General features: G+C 39.9%; 1 protein-coding gene, 1 long non-coding RNA gene and 3 other non-coding genes across 5 annotated transcripts; 3 read left to right on the top strand and 2 right to left on the bottom strand.

Annotated features, from left to right (window-relative positions):
* Positions 1-4,846: 4,846 nt before the first annotated feature.
* On the bottom strand, positions 4,847-10,145 carry LOC130187811 (uncharacterized). The gene is made up of 3 exons (XR_008830504.1): positions 9,862-10,145; positions 8,936-9,258; positions 4,847-8,637 (listed from the first exon to the last, which is right to left on the bottom strand). It is a non-coding gene; the product is annotated as an uncharacterized LOC130187811 (long non-coding RNA).
* A 2,482-nt stretch (positions 10,146-12,627) lies between these two features.
* Positions 12,628-12,700, top strand: trnaa-agc (transfer RNA alanine (anticodon AGC)). The gene has a single exon. It is a non-coding gene; the product is annotated as a tRNA-Ala (tRNA).
* A 420-nt stretch (positions 12,701-13,120) lies between these two features.
* On the top strand, positions 13,121-13,193 carry trnaa-agc (transfer RNA alanine (anticodon AGC)). Its single transcript has one exon. It is a non-coding gene; the product is annotated as a tRNA-Ala (tRNA).
* Positions 13,194-18,893: 5,700 nt separating this feature from the next.
* Positions 18,894-18,966, top strand: trnaa-agc (transfer RNA alanine (anticodon AGC)). Its single transcript has one exon. It is a non-coding gene; the product is annotated as a tRNA-Ala (tRNA).
* Positions 18,967-20,163: 1,197 nt separating this feature from the next.
* ccdc25 (coiled-coil domain containing 25) lies at positions 20,164-23,869 on the bottom strand. Its single transcript, XM_056405496.1, has 9 exons — positions 23,692-23,869; positions 23,488-23,535; positions 23,282-23,321; positions 22,858-22,909; positions 21,970-22,045; positions 21,759-21,862; positions 21,237-21,439; positions 21,039-21,084; positions 20,164-20,730 (listed from the first exon to the last, which is right to left on the bottom strand). The coding sequence occupies exons 1-9, from the start codon at positions 23,714-23,716 to the stop codon at positions 20,701-20,703; spliced, it is 624 nt and encodes a 207-aa protein (XP_056261471.1). The 5' UTR covers positions 23,717-23,869; the 3' UTR covers positions 20,164-20,700.
* Between the last annotated feature and the right edge of the window lie 178 nt (positions 23,870-24,047).

Below are 24,047 nucleotides of genomic sequence, written 5' to 3'. Positions count from 1 at the left end.
TGCCACCTGAATATGTATGCTGACGATTAGTAGCAAAGTTGGTTATTGGCCCTCACAGACCTGCCAATAAGACCTTTCTATGCCCCCCACCCTCCTCCTCTACCTCCCTTCCTGCAAATTTTCCCTCCAAGTAAGAGGCTTAGACTAGTGAGATGTAAATTGCTGCTACTGCTTATACCTCAAATTACAACAACTTATTTTTTATTTTAAGCTAGAACTTTCACAGCTCCCCTCTGTGCTTTCATGTGAATGAGCTCAACAAAACTCATTTCAAGTTTAAAAATCATAAGCACCAGTCTGGAATTCCCCATTAAAAGTAAACTCTTTATATGGGAGTAGTAAGGAGAACCCTATGTTTTTTCCCCTCTCATGCCTCCACCTAAATGGTAACACTAGAGGTGCCAGCATACAAAGCCCAGCATTCATACATTGGTCCACCGTCCTCAACGCCCACAGCTCTGACAGCATACAGAAAGCAGCAGCCAACAGGATGGGGAGAAACGTAGAGCTGATATTTCATGGAAAGGAAAAACATGAACAGTACTGAATGAATAGTGCCCTCAACACACCGTTTTGAGCATTGAAGTCTGAAGGGCTGTGTGTTTGAGAACAACACACCACTGTGTCAGGCTTCACCACTTTTAATTATCAAGAAAAGCAACTCCAGTATATCCCATGGATGAAAGAAAAAGTTGTTTATACTGTAGAGAATAGTGTGAAAGGGACTGTCTGTGGGAGACAGTTATTTATACTTGTGGTTTTCTTTGCTCATTTCTTAAGATCTCTTGAGTGGGAAGCCACTTAAAGGATGATATGTGCCATATATCAAATGTAAGCAAGAATCTCACAGTCCCCTTTCAGACAATGACCTCTTCTCTAGACATGGCTATGACTTGGCTAAACAGCTAGCTTGTTTAGCCAAGCTAGCTTGTTTAGCAGGGTGGTTGCCTCCTAATAAAATATTTATAAAAATAATATATATAAAAATATTTCGTTCTATAAGCTTGGTGATGTGACTACTCGCAGGGCTAGTTGGTGAATTACTGCAGCTAGCGTGCTAACTGCTAACTCTAGCAAGTTGCTGTCATGCTAGTCGGAGACAGCAACTGAACAGCTCACTGAACCTTGTCTCTATTTTCTCTGTACTGAACAGATTTTTACCTCCTGGTGTTTTTGTTAATAAGATTATACATTACATATACATATATATATATATATATATATATATATATATATATACACATTTCATTCAATAAAGAGTAGTTGAAGAGGGGAAATACATTTTTACAAGCTAACCCCCTTGCTAATTGTCTTTGCAAGCTTGTTAGAGTCGTCAATATCTAGCTAATAGTTATAGATTCAAGTTTACAGGTCAAGATTGAACTCAACATAAAAAAGATTTTACTTGACGTCTGTTAGTGGAAATCATGGAATTTAAAATGATTCTCCTTTATTTTGCAGTTTCACATGTTGGTGTGACCAGGGCCTTATAACCTAGGTTGAAAAATACCAGAATTTTCCTTTAATGAGTGTCCAGTGCAGATAACTGTGTGTGTATGTGTGCCAGCTGTGTGAGAGTTGGACTGCCAGCCACCTTGACCTCAGCAACAAGTCAGAGATAGACAGGGTTCAATGATCTGTGAACAAGATTTCCTTTTATCTCCAAGAACTGGCAGGCAGAGTGGTTTGACTTATCAAGGACTGTTCTCATAACATCACCACCTTTGAATCACCAAACACCGGATGCATTTCAAATAAATTTTTCTGATGGGGTTCAAGTGAAAGACTAAAAATGGGTCAGTGGTTCAAAACATTGAAAGTTTTACTTCAAACAATTTGTTAATGCAATGTAACTGTGTTTCCCCTTTAACCTATATGCCTTAATTTGTCCATCACTGTCACTGTCTTCAGTCATCTTTATGCTTCACTGGATGGTGGGAAATATACACACTGAGTCATCACCTCCTTCCACAGGCCTAATGTTATGGTAAAACATTCCTTTGACATTACCTTATTTCTTCTCTTTAATTTCACACTGTAGTTTGGGAATCTCACTTTTCACAGGCGGCAGCACTGGGGCCGTCTAATGGATGTGTCTGCCAAGGTTAGAGCGCCTGTGTGTGTGTGTGTGTGCGGGTGTGCATAGGTCTATATAAGTGTGGGAGAGATTTGTGCTATAGTGTCCAAACATCTTTATCTAACTTATTTTATTACCAAAGATGAATAAGGCAACAAACCCAAAACAAGTTTAACAAATTATGTGTTGCACATGGAACGCACATTTCTGTAAGCAGGCCTGTGTGAATTAAATGTGTTTTGCATGCATAGTGTCAGTAACAGAAACACTGTTATGGTTCCAGAGGCCCAGTAGCCATGCAGACAAGCAGCAGGTGGCCAACGACTACTTGGGGAGCTGAAGCAATCCAGCTAACGTGTTTACTTGACCTCGGCCTGACTTCAATTGCTCATGACCTACAGTGAGAATGTTTACAGAGGAATTTAATCTGCACAAGAGCGTTATTAACTTCTGCCACCATCGTTGTTTCTAAAACTCATTTAGCATTATAAGAAGTGTTGTCTTTTATGGTATTCAGCTCTCGACTGTGAAAAGAGTCCTCTACTGCTCTTCCACTACCACTGCTGAAAAAAGTATCTTCCAGGACAAGTCAGCAAACTTAACTCCACTAATGAAGACTGTGAGATGCAGCTGAAAGTTGAATTTTTCTAACTGCTCAAATGTTCACACTCAACCTGCAGGATAAGATCAGCAGTCAGTCAATCATGTTTGTGGTCATTAGTCTGTGATCTTAGTCAATGTTAAATTTAACTTTATCAATGACTTAGTGCCATGATACATTACTGTATACAGCTGGCAAAAATGCACAATTGTTTAATGCTATTTTGAGTCAGTGTTGCTGGACAGTTAAAATGATGGCTGAGAATTTTAATTCTATGATTTATGTTACATTAAATTGTTTCCACTCCACTACCACGTCTTTCTATTACACAAACTGAAAGTGCACGCAGGTGAATGGAAACAAACTTACTGACATATTGTCAACTCATAATGTTGTGCTGCCAAACAGTGGCTTATTAACACATCTTGCAGACACTGAACAACATTAGTATTCATTTGAAGTCATATTTTCTGGCCATGTGATGAATGTAAGTCCAACATTCAATCTTCTTTTAGTTCTCTTTGGGTCTCCACCAACTCCTGAGAAAATATGTGGCTCTTAAGCTGCTAAATACTCCACAATGTTCAGCAGCTAGCTGCTAATTGTGTCTGTTGGTGCAAGGCAAGTAGAATACAGAGCAATATCATAATATTGAGGCATACTACGTTTTTTATGAATCCCAAAACTCTGATTTTTGATACTGTGAAAAAACAACTCACCCTTTTTCTATTAAACTGACAATGACGCTCTGTTAATGTGATGTATTGTGGTCCACAACATTCATGATGTAGGCAGAACAGACAGGCAGCTGAGTTGAGAAATATGATGACACCTGACTCCCTGTGTGGGAATATTTGGGGTCGTATGATTTAGTTGAGCCAGCCAACTTGGATGAAGTTGTGCGCACTTATTAGCTATAAGAAAGCAGGTAACACAACAAACCTTTGTTGGAGTTGGAGTGATCACTCTCTGTGTGACATGAGTGGTCATAAGATCAGTTATTAATATAGAGCAGCTTTAATTAATACTCCATTCCCTGCTGTCCATTTTTTGGGAGCTAGCTGTAAGCCTCTTATATCTCCAGCCACAGGAGTGTCACTACCTGTGAGTAACTCATAACCACTTTGTCTGGAAAAATCCATCGTGCTGCTTTATCTACTTGAACAGCAACATAGCCATCACAGCTGACGCCTCATGCTGTTTTTTTCTTTGTGGGTCTCTATGTTATGTTTACATTTTGTCTTTATGACAAGTCTGTGCTTCCAAATGCTTCAGCAGGCAATTTTACTCCTGTGCAGCGTCTCCGACCATTCAGTCTGACTTTATCATAGCTCTGAAGAGGCTCATTTAAAAAAATGACTGTAATGTTTAACACCTGTTTGTGGTGCTACTGTCAGACTGTTCATTGTGTTGTCTTCAGGGGGCTGCTCACAGGACATGGACCATGGATTCCAGCTAGGTCTTCATCCAAGTCCTCGGCTGCTGTAAACAGTTTCACTGATTTACATCGTGATCGCAGCCAGGTCGACATGAAGGGGGGCAGATGGAGACATTTGATAGCTATGTCAGGTGATGGCTAAAATAGACAGAGATAAGATCAGTGATAGCTGTGAAGTAGCCTGTCCCATACGCAAAGGCAATATATGTACATATAATGAATTTCCATTTATGAAATATATGTAAATATAAAATAAAAACATATACAAAAAATTATATTTGAAACCTGTTAGAAATTGGAACAATTTCATATATTGATATATACTGTATGTCTAACCTATACAAATATGTATGTTTATGTATGTATGCTTATATTGTAGACTTGTGAAAATATATATCCATCCTGAAGCCTGTCAATATGTTCATATGATATACAGTGGGTTCCAAAAGTCTGAGACCAAGAAGAAAAACACATATAACTCTATCTATACACCCTAACCACTAACCCCATCTATGCCTGTCCCTCTCTCTCTCTCACCAGCCAACATTAGTTCATTTGAATGAACCCTAACTGTGTTTAACTGCATTAAAAAATCCAATAAAAAAATTACATTCATATTTCTGCATTTCTCATCCTCTCTGAAAACAGATATACAGTATAACTATAACTATATAACATGGTCTGTTATAAAGGATACGCACTGATGCAGTAACTGTTGCTGTAACAAATATCGTTTTTTATGCAAGTTTGGATTTGAACAAAACTATACAGCCATATTGTGACAGGACTAGTGATCTAAAATACAGTCACACTGCAATGATGAAAAACACTGAACACAGTAACAGACACTCCATATGTAGCAACGTTTCTAATCAGAGGGAAGACAAAAGAAATATTTGCCCCCTTTGTTTCTTGGAATTACAATGCGATTGTGTTGCGATGTTGCACAGCTGGATAATGTTACAGTAAATAAACTAAATGCTTGCAAATGTGTTAAATTGATTCAGTGCGGTGTAGAGCTACAAATAAGCAAGGTGGCTGCATTGTGAAGATTGTGATGTAGTGCTCTATATATGCTAGGACAGCATTTTGTGTTTTAAGGTAAGGAGAGTTTTGCAAACTGAAACTCTGTCGTGAAACGATTATTAGCGATACCATACTTAGAAAACAAAGGGAAGAAGTAATTCCTCCAGTAATTCTCATCAGTGAAGACAGTCATCTGCATTATTTTCCATGCTGAAATGTCCCATGATGGCTTCTGTTGGTCTGGGCACATATACAGCAGATCACACTGTGAGACAGCGCAGGTTCAAATTTAACTTTAAAACTACGAGTAACAGAGCAACAGAACCTCTTCATTTCAGGCCTTCGAGCCCAGTTTGGTCATTATAAGTGTGTGACTGCGGCTTCAGTAGCTGCTTCTCCCTGCTGTGCTGAGAAGAGGACTCCTGCTGGTCGGGGATCACAAGCTGAAGGCTGCTGGCTGTGGAGGTCAGCAGCAACAGTGAGGGGCTGTCATGAATGTTTAGGCCCAAGACTAAATGGAACGAGACAGAAGTTAATTTGCCACACAAACACGCACGCACGCACGCACGCACAGACACACACACACACACAAAAACAAAAAAAAACAAACAGTTGTAATAGCACCAACAAAGCATAGCTTACCGAGACCTGAAGTAACAATGACAGACAATGTAACACACACTTTTATACACATGTCTCACACACACACACACATGCACACAGCCAACACATTTCACACTATGTCCTCCCCAGTAAAAAACCCCAGAGCTTGAAGCTCACTCCCTGTAGTGCAGTATAATCACTCCACACTTCCTCTGAGCCGCCATGGTGACAGTTTGAAAAACAGTCCTATTTCTTTTTTGGGGGGCAATGGTCACTTGAAAGTTATGGTCGCCTGTCAGGTGAAAACCTTGAATCTCCAATAACTCACTTTTTCAGGGTCTAAGAACGGAGGCGTTGTCGTTAGCTACCATGTGCCACATGTAGTTCAAGGTCCATCAACCACAAACTACTGGAGACATTTTTAAAAGGTTCTTTTCTGGTCTTTGCCTAATGTTTAAAGCACATACCACAAAACTACAGCACCCCCGCTTTGATTCTGGCTGTCAACCTTTTCTGGCGGATCATACCGTGCTCACCCACTGCCTCTCCCCACGTTTCCTTTCTTTCTCTATACTGCCAAACAAAGGCCCAAAAAATCTTTATGAACAGTTTAACTTCTTCTCATTTGGTGCATTTCGAACTTCACCATTTAATTAAATATGGAGCCATCAGACACGGTATACACCTCAGGCCAGACTGGATGACCAGGATGGTTTCTAACAGAACGTTAGCTGGTGAGAATATAGTTGTTAAAAATCAAATCATGATGATTTCATCTGTAGATAATGTACGATAAAACAAAATTTATTTCTCTGTCTAACACTGTAAATCTCCTTAAGGGGACTTCCTGACATGTATGTAACAGCTTCTTCACGACTTAGTTCATCTGTTTTATATCCAAACAATCACACTGTGGTCGAAAAAGTTTTCTATACTTTTCATTCATTATTATTCCCTAAATGAATACTTTAAAAAAATACTTAATGCTCAGTCAGGTGTGTGCTATAGGCATACATCTAAGTCTCTGAAAGGTGACCAGGATACTGGTCTTTGTGAGCCAGACACTCAGTTTGCCCTGTATAAGCGCTGTGAAGCAATATGATTGCTAATTTCTACTTTTCTCTAACTGCACGAGATGGCACTGTTGACTTCCTTCTTCAGAGCGGTTTTGATAGAGCAATGGTGGTGGATGGGGGGTGGAGCTAATCTTTACACATAGTGAGATCACAGAGATCAATGTAATAACTGTAACTGTGACTGTAATGCAAGTGAATGACAAACAAGACGACAGGCACGTTATACAATATAAGGGTGCTGTGGAGTAAATGCTAAAATCTGAGTGCTAATACTCAATGACAATGTGAACCTGCTGATGTTTTATGTAATATTTATTGTTCATATCTTAAGGTGAATTTATAGTTGCACATTTATGGGTTGTGCCATAGCTATGGAGTTGCTTCTCAAAAATGTACCTATGGAAAAAACCAATGTGGTGACCACCGGACCTGTGATTGGTCAGTTTGGGCTGCTTGCAGGTGTAGGTGGGGATTGTTAATAAAGACAACTTTAGGGAAGTTTAAGGGTGACTCAGTGGGGGTCTCCTTTCCAGTAATGCAGGTCTAACAGAGACATAAACCTGCAGCTGAACACAATCATCACTCTCTTATCATGATGAAAGAAATAGCATAAAGACAGAAATAATGTTACCTGCATATAACCCCAGTCCTATAAACACGTCACAGCTCTATATTACAAATTGAATGAAACAATATAAAGACAGTTACAGTGGGGAATATAATTAAAGCATGGCATGGCCTGATTATGTACAATACAGTTAGCGGTGGTCTTATCAAGGAGTGAAATCTGATACTCAACTATAAATCAAAACCTACGCCAAATGTATCCACAGCAGGACTCACAGTGGCTTCAAGTGCAAATCCAACTTTAGTTTAGCATCTTTTTGCCGATGGAAATATCATTAGTTTTGCAGGTATTTGGTCATAAGCTAAAGTATTAAACCCATTTAGATTTAGACCTTTCAGTGGCTTTAGATCTAAGTCAGGGAATCACCGATGTCAGTACAATACATCATCTGGAGACCTTTAGTATCTGTATCAGATTTCATGAATCCATCCAGTTTTTGTTGAGATATTTCACGCAAAAGTAAAAAAAGTAAAAAACCAAATAGTGGAGTTTGATGAAAGTCAAAAGATTACTGAAGTCTCCAGGATCCATCCTCTGAGGACCATGTGGCGCATCCCTCAACAGTTGCTGAGGCGTTTCAGGTGGACCAACGTGGTGCACCATTACCAGCAGAGCTAAAGTTACTAACCCATTGAAAAAGACATGATAGTCTATAAAAGACTATTGTAATACAGTATATACATCACAATAATAGTTTGACCTTGTATCTGATATTATATCTATTGGCAGTTTATGTTAGTAACTCTTCCAATTGATCTTCACCTTGTTCAAATCATCTGTGCTGCAGTCGCTTTTATGTTCGACTGAAGCAATATAAAACTGTCAGTGGTGTTTCATATCTGTGCGCTTATATCTCTTTCACAATATACCAGGTGTCTTAGCGTTAATGTGAAGCGTCATTCTTTGCACTCAGACTCACACTCACACACGATGGGCTGTCTGAAAGTGTTGCTCCTGTCCTAACTGATCGCCCAATCTGTCCTGGGACCTTTTACTGCCTGGTGAAAGGAGGCAGCAAGTGAAAATGCAAATATGGGCCTTTAAAAACAAAAGCGGCGAGTTATGATAAGGCTCCGCGAAGCTCCAGGATGAAGTAGTGGTGTGTTTTTGAAGGTGATTCAAACCAGACCTGGGCCCAACAGCATTTGCCAATTACTTCCAGCGTTTTTCTCGTGCTCCGTGGAGAACCTGATGGGAAGGTTTAGCAGAACAATTCAGATTACATCATTTACATTATCAATCATATTATTTTAAAACGCTCTCTGGAACTTGTTGTATGCTCGTATCTGGCAAGCGCCATTATTCTGGATTATAATCAGGCTAAAATATATCTGCAAACACTGTCTACGCTCCATCTGTTTAATAACTTTCACATCTGAAACAATTACTTGAACTTTCCAGACCTTAAAATGCCATAAAGCTTTACTGAAACTCTAGAAATGTAGTTGAAGCATTGTTTGAAAGGAAGACTAACAGGCTTCCTCACATTTCCCCGTTTCCCCCTACACATGTCCGGCTCCGGGGGGGGGGACATTAGTTCAGGGTATCCATCCATCCTACCCTCATCCATTTATTCATCTGTATCTGTCTTGCCTCAGCTCCTGCACTGAGCAGCACCATCACAGTCTTTCATGCATGTCAGAGCTGCATATTTTATGTTCCCCTCTGCCCCCTGCAGGTCCTGCCGCGGTGATTTAGAGCAAGAGTGGAAAGAGGACAGGAAAAGAAAGAACAGGAGGCCCTGGGAGGAAGAATGCCTCCATCTTTCCTGCTTCTAAACGACACCGCTGAGGAAACGCCAGCCGGGATCTGTAAAGACACACACCAGGGGTTTTTATTGAAAAAGCCAAAGTGGGGTCATACTTTTTAAACATACTCTTACTGCTCATGTCGAATGGTGCGCACTTTACCGAGGTTTGGAAACTTTGTTTCAGTCATGAAAGTAAAATGATTGATCCTTTCTTTTTTTTTTAGATAATTGTGAAGGGCACAAAAAACTGTAAATGCACCAGTAATTAAGTTTCCATCCAATTTTAATGCAAATTTGAAACAAAATTTGAGAATTTTGACAAAAAAATATAAATGAGAGCGTGTCCACTACAGTTATGTGAATGTTAGTAATTAAAGTCTCTTTATTGGTCCAGACAGATCTGAAGTTTTAATACGATGCCATTTTTCATCCCTTTAGTCATTACATCATTTTTCAACCTCAGCCTTTATGCTTTTTTTCCTCCATTTTTTTGTGCAAATTGAAAATGTGCATAAAACATTCGGGTGTGGAAACAACCTTACTGACATATTGTCACCTTGTAAAGATGATATGGATGATGTGTTAGCAATTCGCTTCCTAATTACACATCCAGCTCATATAGAGCAACTTAAGGGTTCATTGGCAGTTATGTTTCTTTCTACCTGGCTCTCCTTTTCGTTCTCTTTTAGTCCTTTCCAACTGCTCAGGGGAATATCTTATTCTGCTAAACGCTGCGCTGTGCTCAACAGCTAGCTGCTGACTTTGTTTGTGAGATGCTGGTATCGTGGCATGTAGTGGGCTTATCAGAGATAAACAGCTGCTGGCAACTGAAAACAAGGCTGAGCAGAGAAGTGAGAGTGAACCAAAACAGAAAACTTGTAAGACTTGAAAAATAATCATCTAAAAGACTTAAATGCTCCAGAGCTTCAGGGAACTACAGACGTGATAATCCTCTGTGGGTTTGTAACTACAAGCACCTCCTTTCACATCAAACACTGTGATCCATTGCTAATATAAAAGTATTGTGTAGTGCAGCTTTAAGTTTTGATATTTTTACTGAAGCAGCAACAGTTACAAATAATGAGAAAGAAATGTATTAGTTTTTGATATTGTATATCTCTTATGTAAACAGTGCACATTCAATAGCAGGTAACCCTCTTTTCCAATGTTCCAAAGCTGATACTTGTTTGTAATACAATGCGTTACACTAAGAAATACGAACTCCTTCTGAGAAAACACGATGATGGAACAAACAAGGAATGCAGCGGATCATCAGATCTCCGAACGCCCCTTTAAAGTGGTGATAAATGTGAGGCAGCTCTTCAAGGTGTAAGGTGATCAAAGGCGCGGCAGAGGCCTGGCTCTGGTTTACGAGAGTGTGGTGGTCAGCTGACGGGCCTTGGGATCAGAGGGGGGAATTCACTTTTCCTCAAGCTCACATCTGTGTTTCAGGCCAATGAATGTCCTGAACTAATGCAGGATGGTCTGTTCAGACCTCTGCACCCAATCCATATGAATTACAGAGTTCCCCAAAACTCATCATTTATCAGCAAGACAGTTAATTGTCCTCCCTGTCACCATGTCATTTAATTACAGTCTTGAATGAGTGTCTTGTCAAGAGATGCCAAAAATGTATATTTCCCTTTGGTGCCTGGGACAGCAATCTGAACCCATATTTTAATTTATGATTTGAGGCACCAGTCCATATTTTCTTTGCTCTTCTTCAATACTGTAGCAACCCTCAATAATGAATCTATGGGTTGTTAGCTTATTCAGCAGCTCTTTATTCATCCAAAGAACACAGGCTACCGTGGGACGTGGCCAACGCCAAAACAACAAACTTAGCTGGTTTTACAGCGTAAACTTGCTCCCAAGAATGAACAACAACTTGTCCTCCTCCCTCTCTACCAATCACAGGTGCGTTATCTCACACACAAATCACTTTCATAGGTAGCTGCGATGACCGACAGGCCTCACAGCCTTTAAACATAACACACATTCACTGACAATCTGGAAAACTCAGTAACTGCAATAACAAGTCCTTTCTACCTTAACTAAATATAACATTCTTAAGACAGTAACACAGTTTCATTAACATGTGACCCAGCCCATTACAATACTATATAGCATCTGTTCTCTGTGTATTTTTGCATGACTTGGATGGACTTCAACATTATGAAACAATATCTGATGTTTTTGTACCCTGACATTATAGGTTGTTCCATTAAGCCACCGGCTATAGAAGCATAATTAATTCAAATCACATGGGTAAAGTGAAATGAAATAGTTCAGTCCATGCCTGAAAAGCAGAGTGGGTTGATTTTGGCCGATAAAATGAGGTATAGAATGTTACAGAATTGGTTAATTGGAAACATGATTATATGTAAAAACAAAACACAGAGCAGTGACTGACACAGTGGAGGAGTTACTGAGGTTGGAGCACACAGAAATTTCAGATGGAGCTGCTTATACTGTATTGTAGATCAAAATTCCCAGCACTCCCTGCCAGACCACTTGAGAACACAACAATTTTAGCACAGACTGAAGAATAAAGAGAGGAGAAAAACAGACACATGGGGGAATTGTCTTGTTTCTTTTGTTCTCGTCTCTTTTCATGCTGTTTTTTTTTCACTCTTACTATCCTCTGCTCCTCTCTCTCTCTCTGTCTGTCTTTGCTATAATTTTAACCTAACCCCAAATAGACTGACCCTTTGTGCTTGATATTAGCATTTTTCATTGTCATGAGACAGACATGACAATAAAAAATGCTATCTACTTATTGAGAAGAGCTTTGTGGCGTCCAATCCCACTGCAACCAGTGTCTTATATATATATATATATATATATATATATATATATATATATTTTCTACTACTTTTTCGATTTAGCTTAAAGCTACATTAACTGATGTTTGGTCACTTGAGGGCAAAGGAAAAAGCTGCAAACACAATGCTGACATATACATAAAGTTGATATGGTAAAAGTGCAGTTGTGTATCTTCTCTTGTATGGTGTAATGAACAAACACAATCCAAAACTTTTGGCTGTAACTAGCTATTCATTCAGATAACAACAAGTTAGGTCCCATACAAGCAACTTTGTGATCCCAAGCTCCAATATACACACACACACACACACACACACACACACACACACACACACACACACAAAAGATAATTTTTAAAAATTGACTTTTAAACATCGTGGATGAAATAAAATGCAGCGAGGACGCGACCAGTCAGAAATGTTAAGCACTGCAGACCACACCCCCCGAACCTTTGGAAAGTACTACCAAAGATCCTCTATACTGTAAATCGTCTTTACTGTCTCTGTTCTCACTCATCACATCGAAAAATACTAGGAAGCCGCCAACCATATATATATACCAATCACCTATATAGGATGACGTCACGAGCTAAACGGCATCGTGGGGGATTAGCTCAAATGGTAGAGCGCTCGCTTAGCATGCGAGAGGTAGCGGGATCGATGCCCGCATCCTCCAAAGACATTTTTCCTTTGAGAAACGTGTTTAATCGTCGCTTTTACACGTATCGTATTGTCAGGGCCATGGCTCTGGTTCTTGTGCCTTACAAGACTCCGTCACGCCGAAATGACTGTCTCCCAGCTGGTGACTTTGTATCTTTGCTCCTTTAATTGCCGTAATCTAATGAGTGCTTTGGTAACAAGAACGTGTCATAAAAAAACTGTCTGCCCACTAAGATTTATACGTTAAGAGAAAACAGATTAGCGGTTTGTAGAAAAGTAACTTAAAGGTCTCCTACTGCACTGGAGCTTCCGTGATGTCTCTTGCTTGTCAGTGGCTCCTGATAAAAGTGTCTGCCAAATAAATAAATGTAAATATATAGAAGACGGTTCGACATTCTATCCGGGTACTTTCCATATATGAAAAAGCTTCCGATACGGGGGATTAGCTCAAATGGTAGAGCGCTCGCTTAGCATGCGAGAGGTAGCGGGATCGATGCCCGCATCCTCCAAACATTTCTTTAGCTACTTTCACATCAATGCAATTATAACATGAGTAATGAATACATCAAATCTCTGGAGTAAGTAATTCCATTAGTTTTCCACGTGAATTACCGTTAATAGACTGTATAATCTGCCCTCTCAGGTTTTTTGTAACTCAGCTGTCCCTCATGGAGTTATTAGAATTCTAAAAAGTTGCCTACCACCCACCAAATTCATGTATTTCTTAAATTAGTCTGAAATGATACACTTGCATGCAGTTTGGGCAAATACATTTTTTTTAATCTTATTTTTTAAATGAAAAGAAAACCTCGACAGCAAACACATCAAAATGCACATTTCTTTAATTGTTAATGATGCTACTTTTTATTTTGTTAAGTTACAAAACAGAAAAAAATTAAGTAATAATTTGAGAGCAAGTGGGAGGGGTGTCATACAGATATTTACACTTTGGTGTAATCGGGGAATCCATCTAGATATGGAGAAACCGAGTCAGGTGTTGGAAAGAGATCCAGGGGGGTTGGACACTGGTTCATCACCCTGGGATAACATCACAGATGTGACAGAGCTCTGCACCATGCTAGCTCTACATCTTCTGTCTTCTGACTAAGGGAATAACGCAGCAGGAGAGTCTGAACAAAATAACTAACACAATCCACAATGGTGTGACAATTTGAGCAATACCCCTTTAAACCCCACAGCCAGTCTGTTTGTCTGTTCTTCTTGGGCCTGTAGGATGTCTCTAGGTCCAGTTATGTCCTTGACAGCCTGATGGGGGGATGTCCATGCAACATGTCATCCCTATGACTGCACATACAAAGATGATCCTTAGCCATGGTCTTTCATATAGGAAAAGATGATCGCAACAGATAGCAGCAGCAGGCAGCACATGCCTCTTCTGAGGCTGTATCCTGTGTCTAAACGGGTGCCATGGTCTGTTTTGTCCAGCAGGCGGTGCCATTGTCATCACTAAGTTGTTGTACAGTTCCCTACTCCTTCAGTGTGCAGGCTGTAGCTAGGAGACAAGCGGGCCCTAGAGGTATCCCATCCCTCCTTTTGCTACACACAGAAGGTGGTTACCTATGCAATTTCCCAAGTGAGACAGATGTGCACGGAGGTCAGCGCAGGCGACAGAGTATCTCCCACTTTCTGTTGCTCTAGTTGCTAGGTCTGGTGAACGTCTGTAGAGAAGTTGTCAAATGGCTCCAGTATCTTCTTGGCGGGCGTGGACCCACGTGGTGACTGCAGTGGACTTTTATCAGTTGTCAGCAGCACTTGAAAAGGTCCGTTCCACCTCCTCTGCTTCTAGTGTTTTCTCCTGAAGTCCTTCCCCACGGCCCAGTCTCCTGGTGTCAGGAGTCTGACAGACAGAGTAATACTTGTTGGCTAATACTGCTCTCAAGCATTTTGTTGGCGTTCTGCATCTGCCGTGCTCCTGTAACAAAACAGATAATATATAAAACTTTTCATCAACAACTTGCCTGTTGTAACATTGTTTTGAGCTGATTAAATGCTGTCTCTGCTTTATCAGTCTGAGAGTGGAGCCTCTATTTCTGCATAGGAAGATATCGACTGTCTGCAATATGACGTCATGCCTCGGAAACTCATAACCTGTTTCTTTGTTTGAGGCTTCTGCTTGTTTGGGAGAGAGGGATTTGCCCTCTGGTGTCACTCTCTGTGATGCCCATTGTAATTCAGATGAGCTGACCTTGTGACCACTTTGTGCCAGGTGTTTCAGGAGAGCTCTTGTGTCTGTTTCGCAGGCCTGGTTTGTTGGAGAACAGAGCATTAAATCATCAGCATACTGCAGTAATGATGAACCACATGGTAATTGTAACCCCTCTACATTTTCTTTTTCATTCATGCATTTATTCATTCAAACCTTTAGTTATACAGGGAAGGCCATTGAGAGCAAGCTCTCTTTTTCAAGGATGCCCTTAAACAAAATATACATCAAAAGAGACAACATTAAAAGTATAAAAACAATTTTGAACAGATAAGCAATATACAGTGTAATTTATAAAAACTATAAAAGCCATAAAAGCAGAGTCTCAGCCCGTTGGACACATGTGGAATGCAAAATAGGGATGAATTGAACTGTTCTTTCTGCTCTGATAATCACAGAGAATCATTTCCTTCTCACGCCTTTACAGCGTTCAACTCCTTGCTCTCCAGTTGGTTGTCAATATTTAATCTAGAAACTCACATCTTTCATTTGTCCAATAAAGGTGTTTAAGCTGTATCATTTCCTCTTTTCTACTCTCCCTGGATATTTTATATTCATACTTTTCATCCTGTCCCTCTGATACATGAGCAGTGCAGTGTAGGCTGTCTGTGCTCATGTGATCGAGTGTGTGTGTGTGTGTGTGTGTGTGTGTGTGTGTGTGTGTGTGTGAGTGTGTATATTTTAGCAAATTGTATCAATATGTCACAGGCAGGATACAATGCATTTTTCTTACTGATAGACAAGTGCTTTAAAGTGTTTTTTACCTTGACATGTTGACTGATGTCTTGCTGCAGTCTTCCTCAGAAGAGTCACGTGATGTTGCTGTGACGTGTCTTATCAGCTATTGTTTTTACAGGCGTGGTCATCCTGTCAATTCGATCAGAGAGCAACAAGCACCACTGTTGGATTAGGGAGGCCATTGAGATCCAAAAACGGGCCCAAAGGACAGTGAACCGGGACGAGGGGGCATACATGTTATGATTGAATGACCTTGGCCTTTTCCCAGTTCATGATGTGATTTCCCCTTTTGCAGTGGTCTGATATGACTGATTTTAGGTTCTCCTGTTCCTCAGACCACTGAAAAACATACTACATGTTGTCCCATACCTGGGATGCTGTTCTGAAGGAGCGGCTGAACAGCAGGAGGCGTGGTCGTCCACGCCTGTCTAAACAACAGCTGATAAGACACATCACAGCAACATCACATAACTGTTCCAAGGAAGACTGCAGGAACACAGCAGTCTAAACACTTTAAAGCACTTGTCTATCGATAAGAAAAAAGCATAAATAAGTGCAGTAAAGACAAGATGAGCATTTTTGAAAGGATACAATGCAGTTCACAGTAGTTTCCACTCATATGCGTACAGAAGTGGGCTGAAACTATGTTTTACCATTTGGAGGATATTTCCAACTCCAACAATTATGACTACACTGCTTACTTCACACATCAAGTCTCTGCCCAACAGATTTATGGTGCAGAATAGTGACAGCAAAAATGTATGTACGAACGAGTCAAAATTTTCATCTTCACAATTTAGGTCTTTAGTATACTGCTGTGTTATGGGGAATCCCCCTGCTCCCACTGTTTTTATGTATCTACCTATTGTTTTTGGTTTGACAGTGAGTAGTTTTTTCCATTAACACACATTCTGTTGCCCCTGAATCAACTAGAAATTCAACCCTTTGACCCGTGACCTGGAGAGTGAGTGAGGCAATGCTTTATAGGCGCCTGATTTCACCATTTGATAAACTCTCTCTCTCTATACGTGGCTTCAGAATTGTATTGTTTGCTTTCAATAGGCTTAATTGCTTAATGTAGCAGTTGTAAATCATAAATCATGACTGTATTTTCTTTCGAATTGTCTTTACTTTGCTGGGCTGAAGAGCAGCAGGAGAACAGGTGTGTTAACGGCACCTCACACAGGTGCCTCTCGTGCACACAGAGTAACTTTATTCAGTTATGCTTCTTGTTGTGTGTTTAGTGGTCGTGAATAGTTCCCCTGTTGGAATGACCTCCAACTGCAAGTCATTACTCTGCCAATCCTGTTTAATGTTTGTGGTTTTGAGTTTCATCAATGAGATTTATACATCCACATTGTTGCACCTCATTTACAGCTTCCTCTCCTGAGCTGAGCTGATACTCAGGGCATTAGATGTTTAGTTTGCACCATCTAGTGGACAAATACTAGAACTACATCACCTGGTTTGTGATTTGCACATGGCACAGACTGGGCTTCTGACAGGTTATTGGTTTTGATGTCACTGATGGTTTTTAGACTTGGACTTTGAAGTTATGAGGGTGTGACTTGTCCTCAGATCAAACACACACAGACACCAGGACAGACGAGGGAGAAGTTTGTAAGTTCTTCCGTTTAATAAACATTTTTCACCGTTTCCCTTGTGTTTGCTGCATTTTGGGTCCAGCCCTATGTTAAAACATGACACTTTGGAGGTAATGACAGTTTTAGAAAGCAGATGGTTCAGAGCTTCTTTGTGCTGCAGTGGAGGATGATGAGCCAGTTTTATTACCGTTTTACACAAACACAGTAAACAGAAACCTCAAACTGTCTGACAACAAGAGGACTGGTCGCTGTTACTGGGATGTTGATCGGAGAGGAGCAGTTCGTATATCCGTGAGTTACAGAGGAATCAGAAGGAAAGGAAAGTTTGATAACTGTTTGTTTGGAAGTAATGATTAGTTTTGGAGTCTGATCTGCTCTAATGTTCTTGGTTACTCTGTCAGAGAAACATCCATCTCCTCCTTCTCTGCCTCTGACAGAGTAGCAGTGTATGTGGACTGTCCTTCTGGCACTCTGTCCTTCTACAGAGTCTTCTCTGACACACCGATCCACTTTACTTTGATATTTATAATTTTAGCCTGTTATTTTTCCAGATGCTTTGAGAGTGGAACACTACATCATAATCATGAATTGTGCATTTAAAGGAGAATCCAACCCTTTTCAATAATTCATATTTCTTATTCCTGTGCCCCAGAACAGACTGGTGAATGTTTGTGAACATGCAACACTCTCCTCTCATGGTAGAAACCAAAGGGAGAACCTTACGATGTGTGATATCATCCCAGTTTGCTCTATAACAATGAATGGGGCTCTGATGCTGTGAGGCCATAACATATTTGTGTAATTTCTAACATCAAAATGAGTATTTCATATCTTAAACTTTATGTCCAATTTAAAATCTGGATGAAACCAGTTAGAACTACACAGCTACTGTAGATTATGGGGTTAGTGAGGTAATGCATTTCTCCCAGTGGCTCAAAGTAATTTGAACTATATAACTTCAGTAGCCTAACTGCTGAAAACAACCCATTGGCTTTTTTTGCACTCATAACCTCTTAATATGGGGGGTTAAATTAAAAAGTGCATTCTACCTTTTCATTTGTCACTTATTCAATCAATATTTTAATGGAATACAGAACTGTTAACATAGAACTAAGTCACGTTATTTCCTGATGCATTAGTGTTGATGACGACTTAAAAAAAAAAGAAGTAATAAATTGATTCATTTGAACTCGACAACTGTTTGATTATCACTTCACTGACAAGACAGGATGTTTTCCACAGGACCGGGACCCTCCCTGTTTTTAGGCTTCAGTTAAAGATCCTCTGGAGAGGCTCATCCAGCTGGGCTGCACCGTCCTTCAACAGCCTCGGACACACACCATCCGGGCCTAAACTTGCGATACGTCATGTCTAAATAAAAACAACTAGCAAAACCAACAGCCATACTGTCAAAGACCTTAATCAGGGTCCTGTTACTTCGATTCTTACCATCTTTAACCACGTAGTGCTTTGAAAAGCCGAAATAAGTCGTCAGCAGGTGATCACGTCGATTCTAAATCAAGTCGATTTTCGTTCAGACTCTCGGAAAGTTTGTCTCAAAACTCTGTGTGTGTAAAATGAAGACTTTGGAGGATGCGTGGGTTCGACTTTGTGTCCGTGGGTTCGAAACATCACCCTAACCAGGGGGATTAGCTCAAATGGTAGAGCGCTCGCTTAGCATGCGAGAGGTAGCGGGATCGATGCCCGCATCCTCCAAATATTTCTTCTTTCTCTCCTCAATGATAACACATCTGCAGCACTCTACCATACTAAAACGTGTAACGTGGAACAGCTAAGAGAAACAACTGTTACCTTCGTATTTCAACATGGCAAAGAGAACCTGTGCCCACAAGGGCAAGTTACAACAATGTCAAGAACGTCCTCAGATGGAGCCATGCCAATGGTCATAATTACAGTAGTGTACAGTAGTGTAGATATATAAGAGAATAAGTCAAATATTGGAAGATTAAACAAAATACCTCCAGAAATACTGGCCCAGGACACAGCATGTCTGATGCAGTATGTGTTCAGAGAAGACTACATACTTATTTATTTATTGTTATAAAGCAATAAATAAATAAATAAATGTCAGAGCAGTGTTAATTCAACTGTATGATAATATTGGAGGTTCTCGTTGGTGGTGTAAATACACAGGTCTAAACTGATGCTGCTGTAACATCGCTCATCTGTTGTACAACTGCTACCATAGGTCCATTTTTGCTTTTGACAGGACTTTCAATAAACTGTGAGACATGTTTAAAAGCTCTTAAGAGCTTTTAGAAAGACTTCAAGTTAAAAAAAAATGTATGTCAAACTATAGTTACAAAGGTCAGGAGTGAATATTTTGGCTCTTCTGACACTATTACAGAGCTACAACCATTCTGGAAAGATTTTATTTTTTTGTTCTGTGCACACAAATTAATTTTTTGTGCCCACAAGATGTCCATTATAAAAGGATCATTGAGATCATGGAGATTAAACAGTTAATTGACTAATCGATTAGTTGACGGGCATGGAATTAATCAGCAGTTATTTTCTTTTTCTCTAATCATTTTCTAGCAAAATGCCTAACATTTCATAGTTGCCCCTTATCAAAAGTAAGGAATTTACGTATTACTTTGTTTTATTTTCTTTAATTTCTGGATTTGGACTGTTAGTAAGCAATGTGAAGATGCCACTTTTTGTTTTAGTGAATAAGACAGACATTGTGTTAAAATAATTGTTAACTACAGTCTTACATTACATTACTATATTTGTGCACACAAGATGAAAAAAATATAATCTATCAGGACTTCAGGGGCTTCGTGCACCATGGCTCTGTAAATGGATGTAAGTGGCTGGGACTGGTTTACGTTGCTTTCCAGAAGAATATAAATGTTTGTGATTAATTGCAAATTACAAGTGCAAGCAATGCCAATTACCAACTGTGAGTTTAATTCATACATCAAATCATATTTAATAAAATCTGACAGGCAGAGAAATGAACACATGAAGAAAGTGAGCAGACGGTTTGTAGGGTTATTAAAACACCTATACAGAAACCACTTTTATCATACATCAACATCAGTCGGCACTGGCAGTGAAAACCAAATCAAACAATGTTCAGCTATTTGAGTGTTTCTCCCCAAAATGAGCCTCAGTATTCCTGTCGTCTCATGTTCTTCCTCTACAGCGTTATCCTGTGATGAAGAGGTCAGCCAGCGTGGTTCGGTTCGGAAGCAGTGTCTGAACCAGTCAGCATGTGGAATAAGTCCCGGTGCTGTCCCTCTCTGGTTCGCATTCTGCTCCAAGTGACCAAAAGTTCATGGTATCATTTTTTCACCAATGTCAGTGCAGAGTTACAGCAAGCAAAAGCAGCAGGGGAGCGTCCTGGCAGCAGGGGGGGCGTCCTGACAGCAGATCTGAGTGGTGGAGGAGGAGTCTGTCTGCTTGCTGACTCATCTTCACCTCTTACATGAAGTCATCTGAATCGTAGCCATCCTACAAACAACATGCAGTGAAGGACATCATCATAAGACTGCAGAAATCAGGATTTAATGTGGTGCTTTTGTTTCTGATCAACAGAAAAAGACCCGTCAGTGTCATCTAAATTATTTTTTATGATTATTAGATGATAACAAATGAAAAATTCCAATGTGTTTATTATTTTTTATAGTGCTATAACTGTAAAAAAACAAGTCATATAGAGAATTTATTAGATTTCCTGAATTTTCCTCTGTGAATCATGTTCCATAATAAATAGCATGGGACAAATAGTATGGTTTCTCTTGGTTGGTTGACGTCCTCACCTCATTAGTCTTCATATTTTCATCCTTCATCAGTGACGTATAGTTCCTGAAGAGGGAGACCAAAACATACAGTAGGATTAAAAGAAATACCATGTGTATGCAGTGCAATCTTTTAAAAGTAGGATCATACATAATGAAAAAAAGAAATCCAAAACACTCCAGCCTACGGTGTCTCATTTTGACCATTCATTAATGTACCTGAGATCCTCCATCTCTTTTTTCCTCTTCTGCTCTTCCTTCTCTCTCCTCTTCTGTTCTTGGAGCTGAGCTTTCTTCTCGTTCCTCTCCTCTCTGTCTCTCGACTCTTTCTCTGCCGCCAGGTCGGGGAGGCGTTCTACTTTTGTTTTCTCCAGACGGTTTACGATCTCATTGATCTTCTTCTCCACCGCCACGATCTTCACCTGTGAGACACAGCACAGGCGTCAAAGGCTTAAAACTGCTAGCAGAGGATAAATAAAACACTTGTGATGTGGAATACATGAAGCAGAGTGAGGACAATGTGCAGTAAATATGTTTTAAAACTTGTGCTGAGATTCTATCGTGTTTTATTATCCAGATGAAGCTGATCGCTCCCATTCATTTATGTAAATATGAAAATCAGAGTGAGCTAATGCATTTCTTTAAACATGACACGTTCATTTAGCTCGATAAAAGTCTGTTACATCCTTATTACACTGTCTAACAGTTGAGTGTTTTTTATTTCAGTGCTGGTTTACTCGCCTCTTTCTGTCGATGGAAGCCGATCTGTCCTACATCCATGTCTCCGGTTTTCTTCAGGTTGGCCCACGGTGTGTAAACCACGTTGATGTTGTTCATCTTACAACCTGTCCGCACACAACACACAGGTTTCAGAGTAAAAACACTCAGCAGATCTGATGCACTTTGATAAGCTGTGGCTTGTTCTCAGATTCAGTGTTTGGCAGATCTTTACCTTGGATGCTGTTGTTTTTCACTAGCTGCGCACAGTCTATCAGCACCTCTGGGGGAATATCATCTATGGCATGACCCTTGAAAACACACACACAGAGCAATCAACAGCGCCTGAGTGTGTGTGGTTGAGGGATAATGGACAGTTACCACACACAACACAAGCAGATGACAATGTACATCCTTCAATCAACCTCCTCATTCAAAACATTCAAACCGACCATGACCGCAGTTGTTGTGTCTGTTATGGGCCTGTGAAGCCGGGCTGCACCTAACAACCATATTCAATATCATTTCATCTGCTGATTATTTTCTTGATAAACTGCTGAATTGTTCATTTTGTCCAACCATTTTGTCCAAATGGGTTTCTGTCACATTAGACAAAGAAAAGCAGCAAAATCCTCACAAATCAGAAGCAGGAACAAAAGAACATTTAACGTGTTTGCCTTAAGAATTACTTCAATGATTAGCTAATGTCTCAATAGCTGATTATTACTCTGTGGATTGACTAACTGACTGACTGTTTCAACTCTAGTATAATTTCACAGGCAAAGAAGAAGTGCTGGAGATAGTGTGAGCTGTTATTACATTCCCAGTTGAAAGCAGCAGCAGCAACATCCTGAAGCAGCTCAGGGAAATGTCTACACTGTTCAAGCCATTAACTCTATAGAAAAGAGGTTCAAGCACAAAACACACCATCAGCTTGAGTACTGTGGTCACCTCCCTTGCATTCTTTCCCCACTACAGTGTTTTGCATTAGGCTACATGTAAAGTGGTCAAAGATCAAAGATTAAATAAGCTGAAATGTAAATTATAGGATGTGATGTGTATCTGAATGTGTTCAAATCTTAGTATTTCAGGTTCATTGTCATTCAGTGTGTTGGCTCCGTACCTTTGGCAACCTCAAGTAAACGTGAGCCGAGGACAGTTTGTCCACATGAAACCTGCAGATTGAGGGAAAAAAGGCGTCAGTTGCGATACAAAGAACAATGATGAGCACACAATTTGTCATTAGTGATAAAGCATAAAGCACAATGATGAACAGGATTTAACTACTGAAGTGATGATGGGTGACTGTGACAGGGCAGACTGGGTCCACTTTAATATTGTGATATTATTATTTTATTTTATAACAAACCTCTTATTGCCTGAAACTGAATTGTAATGCCAGACAGTGCCAGGTTTACAGATAATTCCCAAACTATACCTGTAAACACTCTTTGGGACCGTTCAGCCACAGACTTTATTGTGTATTTGAGTCACAAACCTCTAATTGAAAAGAAACGTTCAGATAAGACACGAATGTGTAATCTCACCAGATGTCTTCAGGCCATCCGTACTTGATAAGATCCTCATCTGATGACAAAAACAACCTCGAGTTAAAGTTAATGTGGCATAATTTGTGGCTATGTGAATACACATTGACTCGCCAGAATAATATAATGATCAGAGCACAAGTCACTGATTATAAAAAAAGCATAAAGCGTGAAGTGGATCTGTAATATAACGCTAACAATCTTACTTTCATACTTGTCCTTTCCCATGTAGATTGTGTATGGAGGCTCCACCACTGACAGAAGAGGAATAATTGAGGGAAACAGTAATATTAGTTGGTATAAAACACAGAAAACACACAGACAAAAATCGCGTAAAATGAGAAATAAAACATAGAGCTTTAAAGGTAACTGGCTAGCCGGGCTACAAGCTAACTGCTGCTTTGACTCACCGGCACTTGTGAAGTAAAACACCATTTTACGTGAATTGAAACTCCCCACTAAAAGATGAATAGAGTGAAGTTTGAAAGGTAACACGATAATTAGGAACACAACTTAATGTGAGCAGCTTCGAGCGGACAGATCGTTGTTACTGTCAGCAGACTCTGTCTGTCACTTTTCGCATGTACACGTTGACCCAGGAAGTACATGAGTCTGTCTTCAAAATAAAAGCTTGCCATTCAATACATTTGACACTGTCCGGCGTCAGGGGTTTACTCTGTATGTAGTTTCTATCTATATAATTTGATTAATCACTAATTAGTTTGAAATCTGCGCCACTGATGTACAGTATCAACTATGATGAGTC

This window comes from Seriola aureovittata, chromosome 19 (assembly GCF_021018895.1).
Source record: "Seriola aureovittata isolate HTS-2021-v1 ecotype China chromosome 19, ASM2101889v1, whole genome shotgun sequence".
Taxonomy (NCBI): domain Eukaryota; kingdom Metazoa; phylum Chordata; class Actinopteri; order Carangiformes; family Carangidae; genus Seriola; species Seriola aureovittata.
Note: the sequence above shows the minus strand (reverse complement) of the source record. Positions and strands in the feature narration are given on the sequence as shown.

Bases quoted from the DNA above. Each gene is read 5' to 3' on its own strand.
- ccdc25 (XM_056405496.1), bottom strand. From the start codon at position 23,716: ATGGTGTTTTACTTCACAAGTGCCG. The intron at 22,910-23,281 runs GTGAGATTACAC...CTCAATCTGCAG, and splicing joins GGATGGCCTGAAGACATCTG to GTTTCATGTGGACAAACTGT. The intron at 21,440-21,758 runs GCGAGTAAACCA...TGTGTCTCACAG, and splicing joins GCTTCCATCGACAGAAAGAG to GTGAAGATCGTGGCGGTGGA.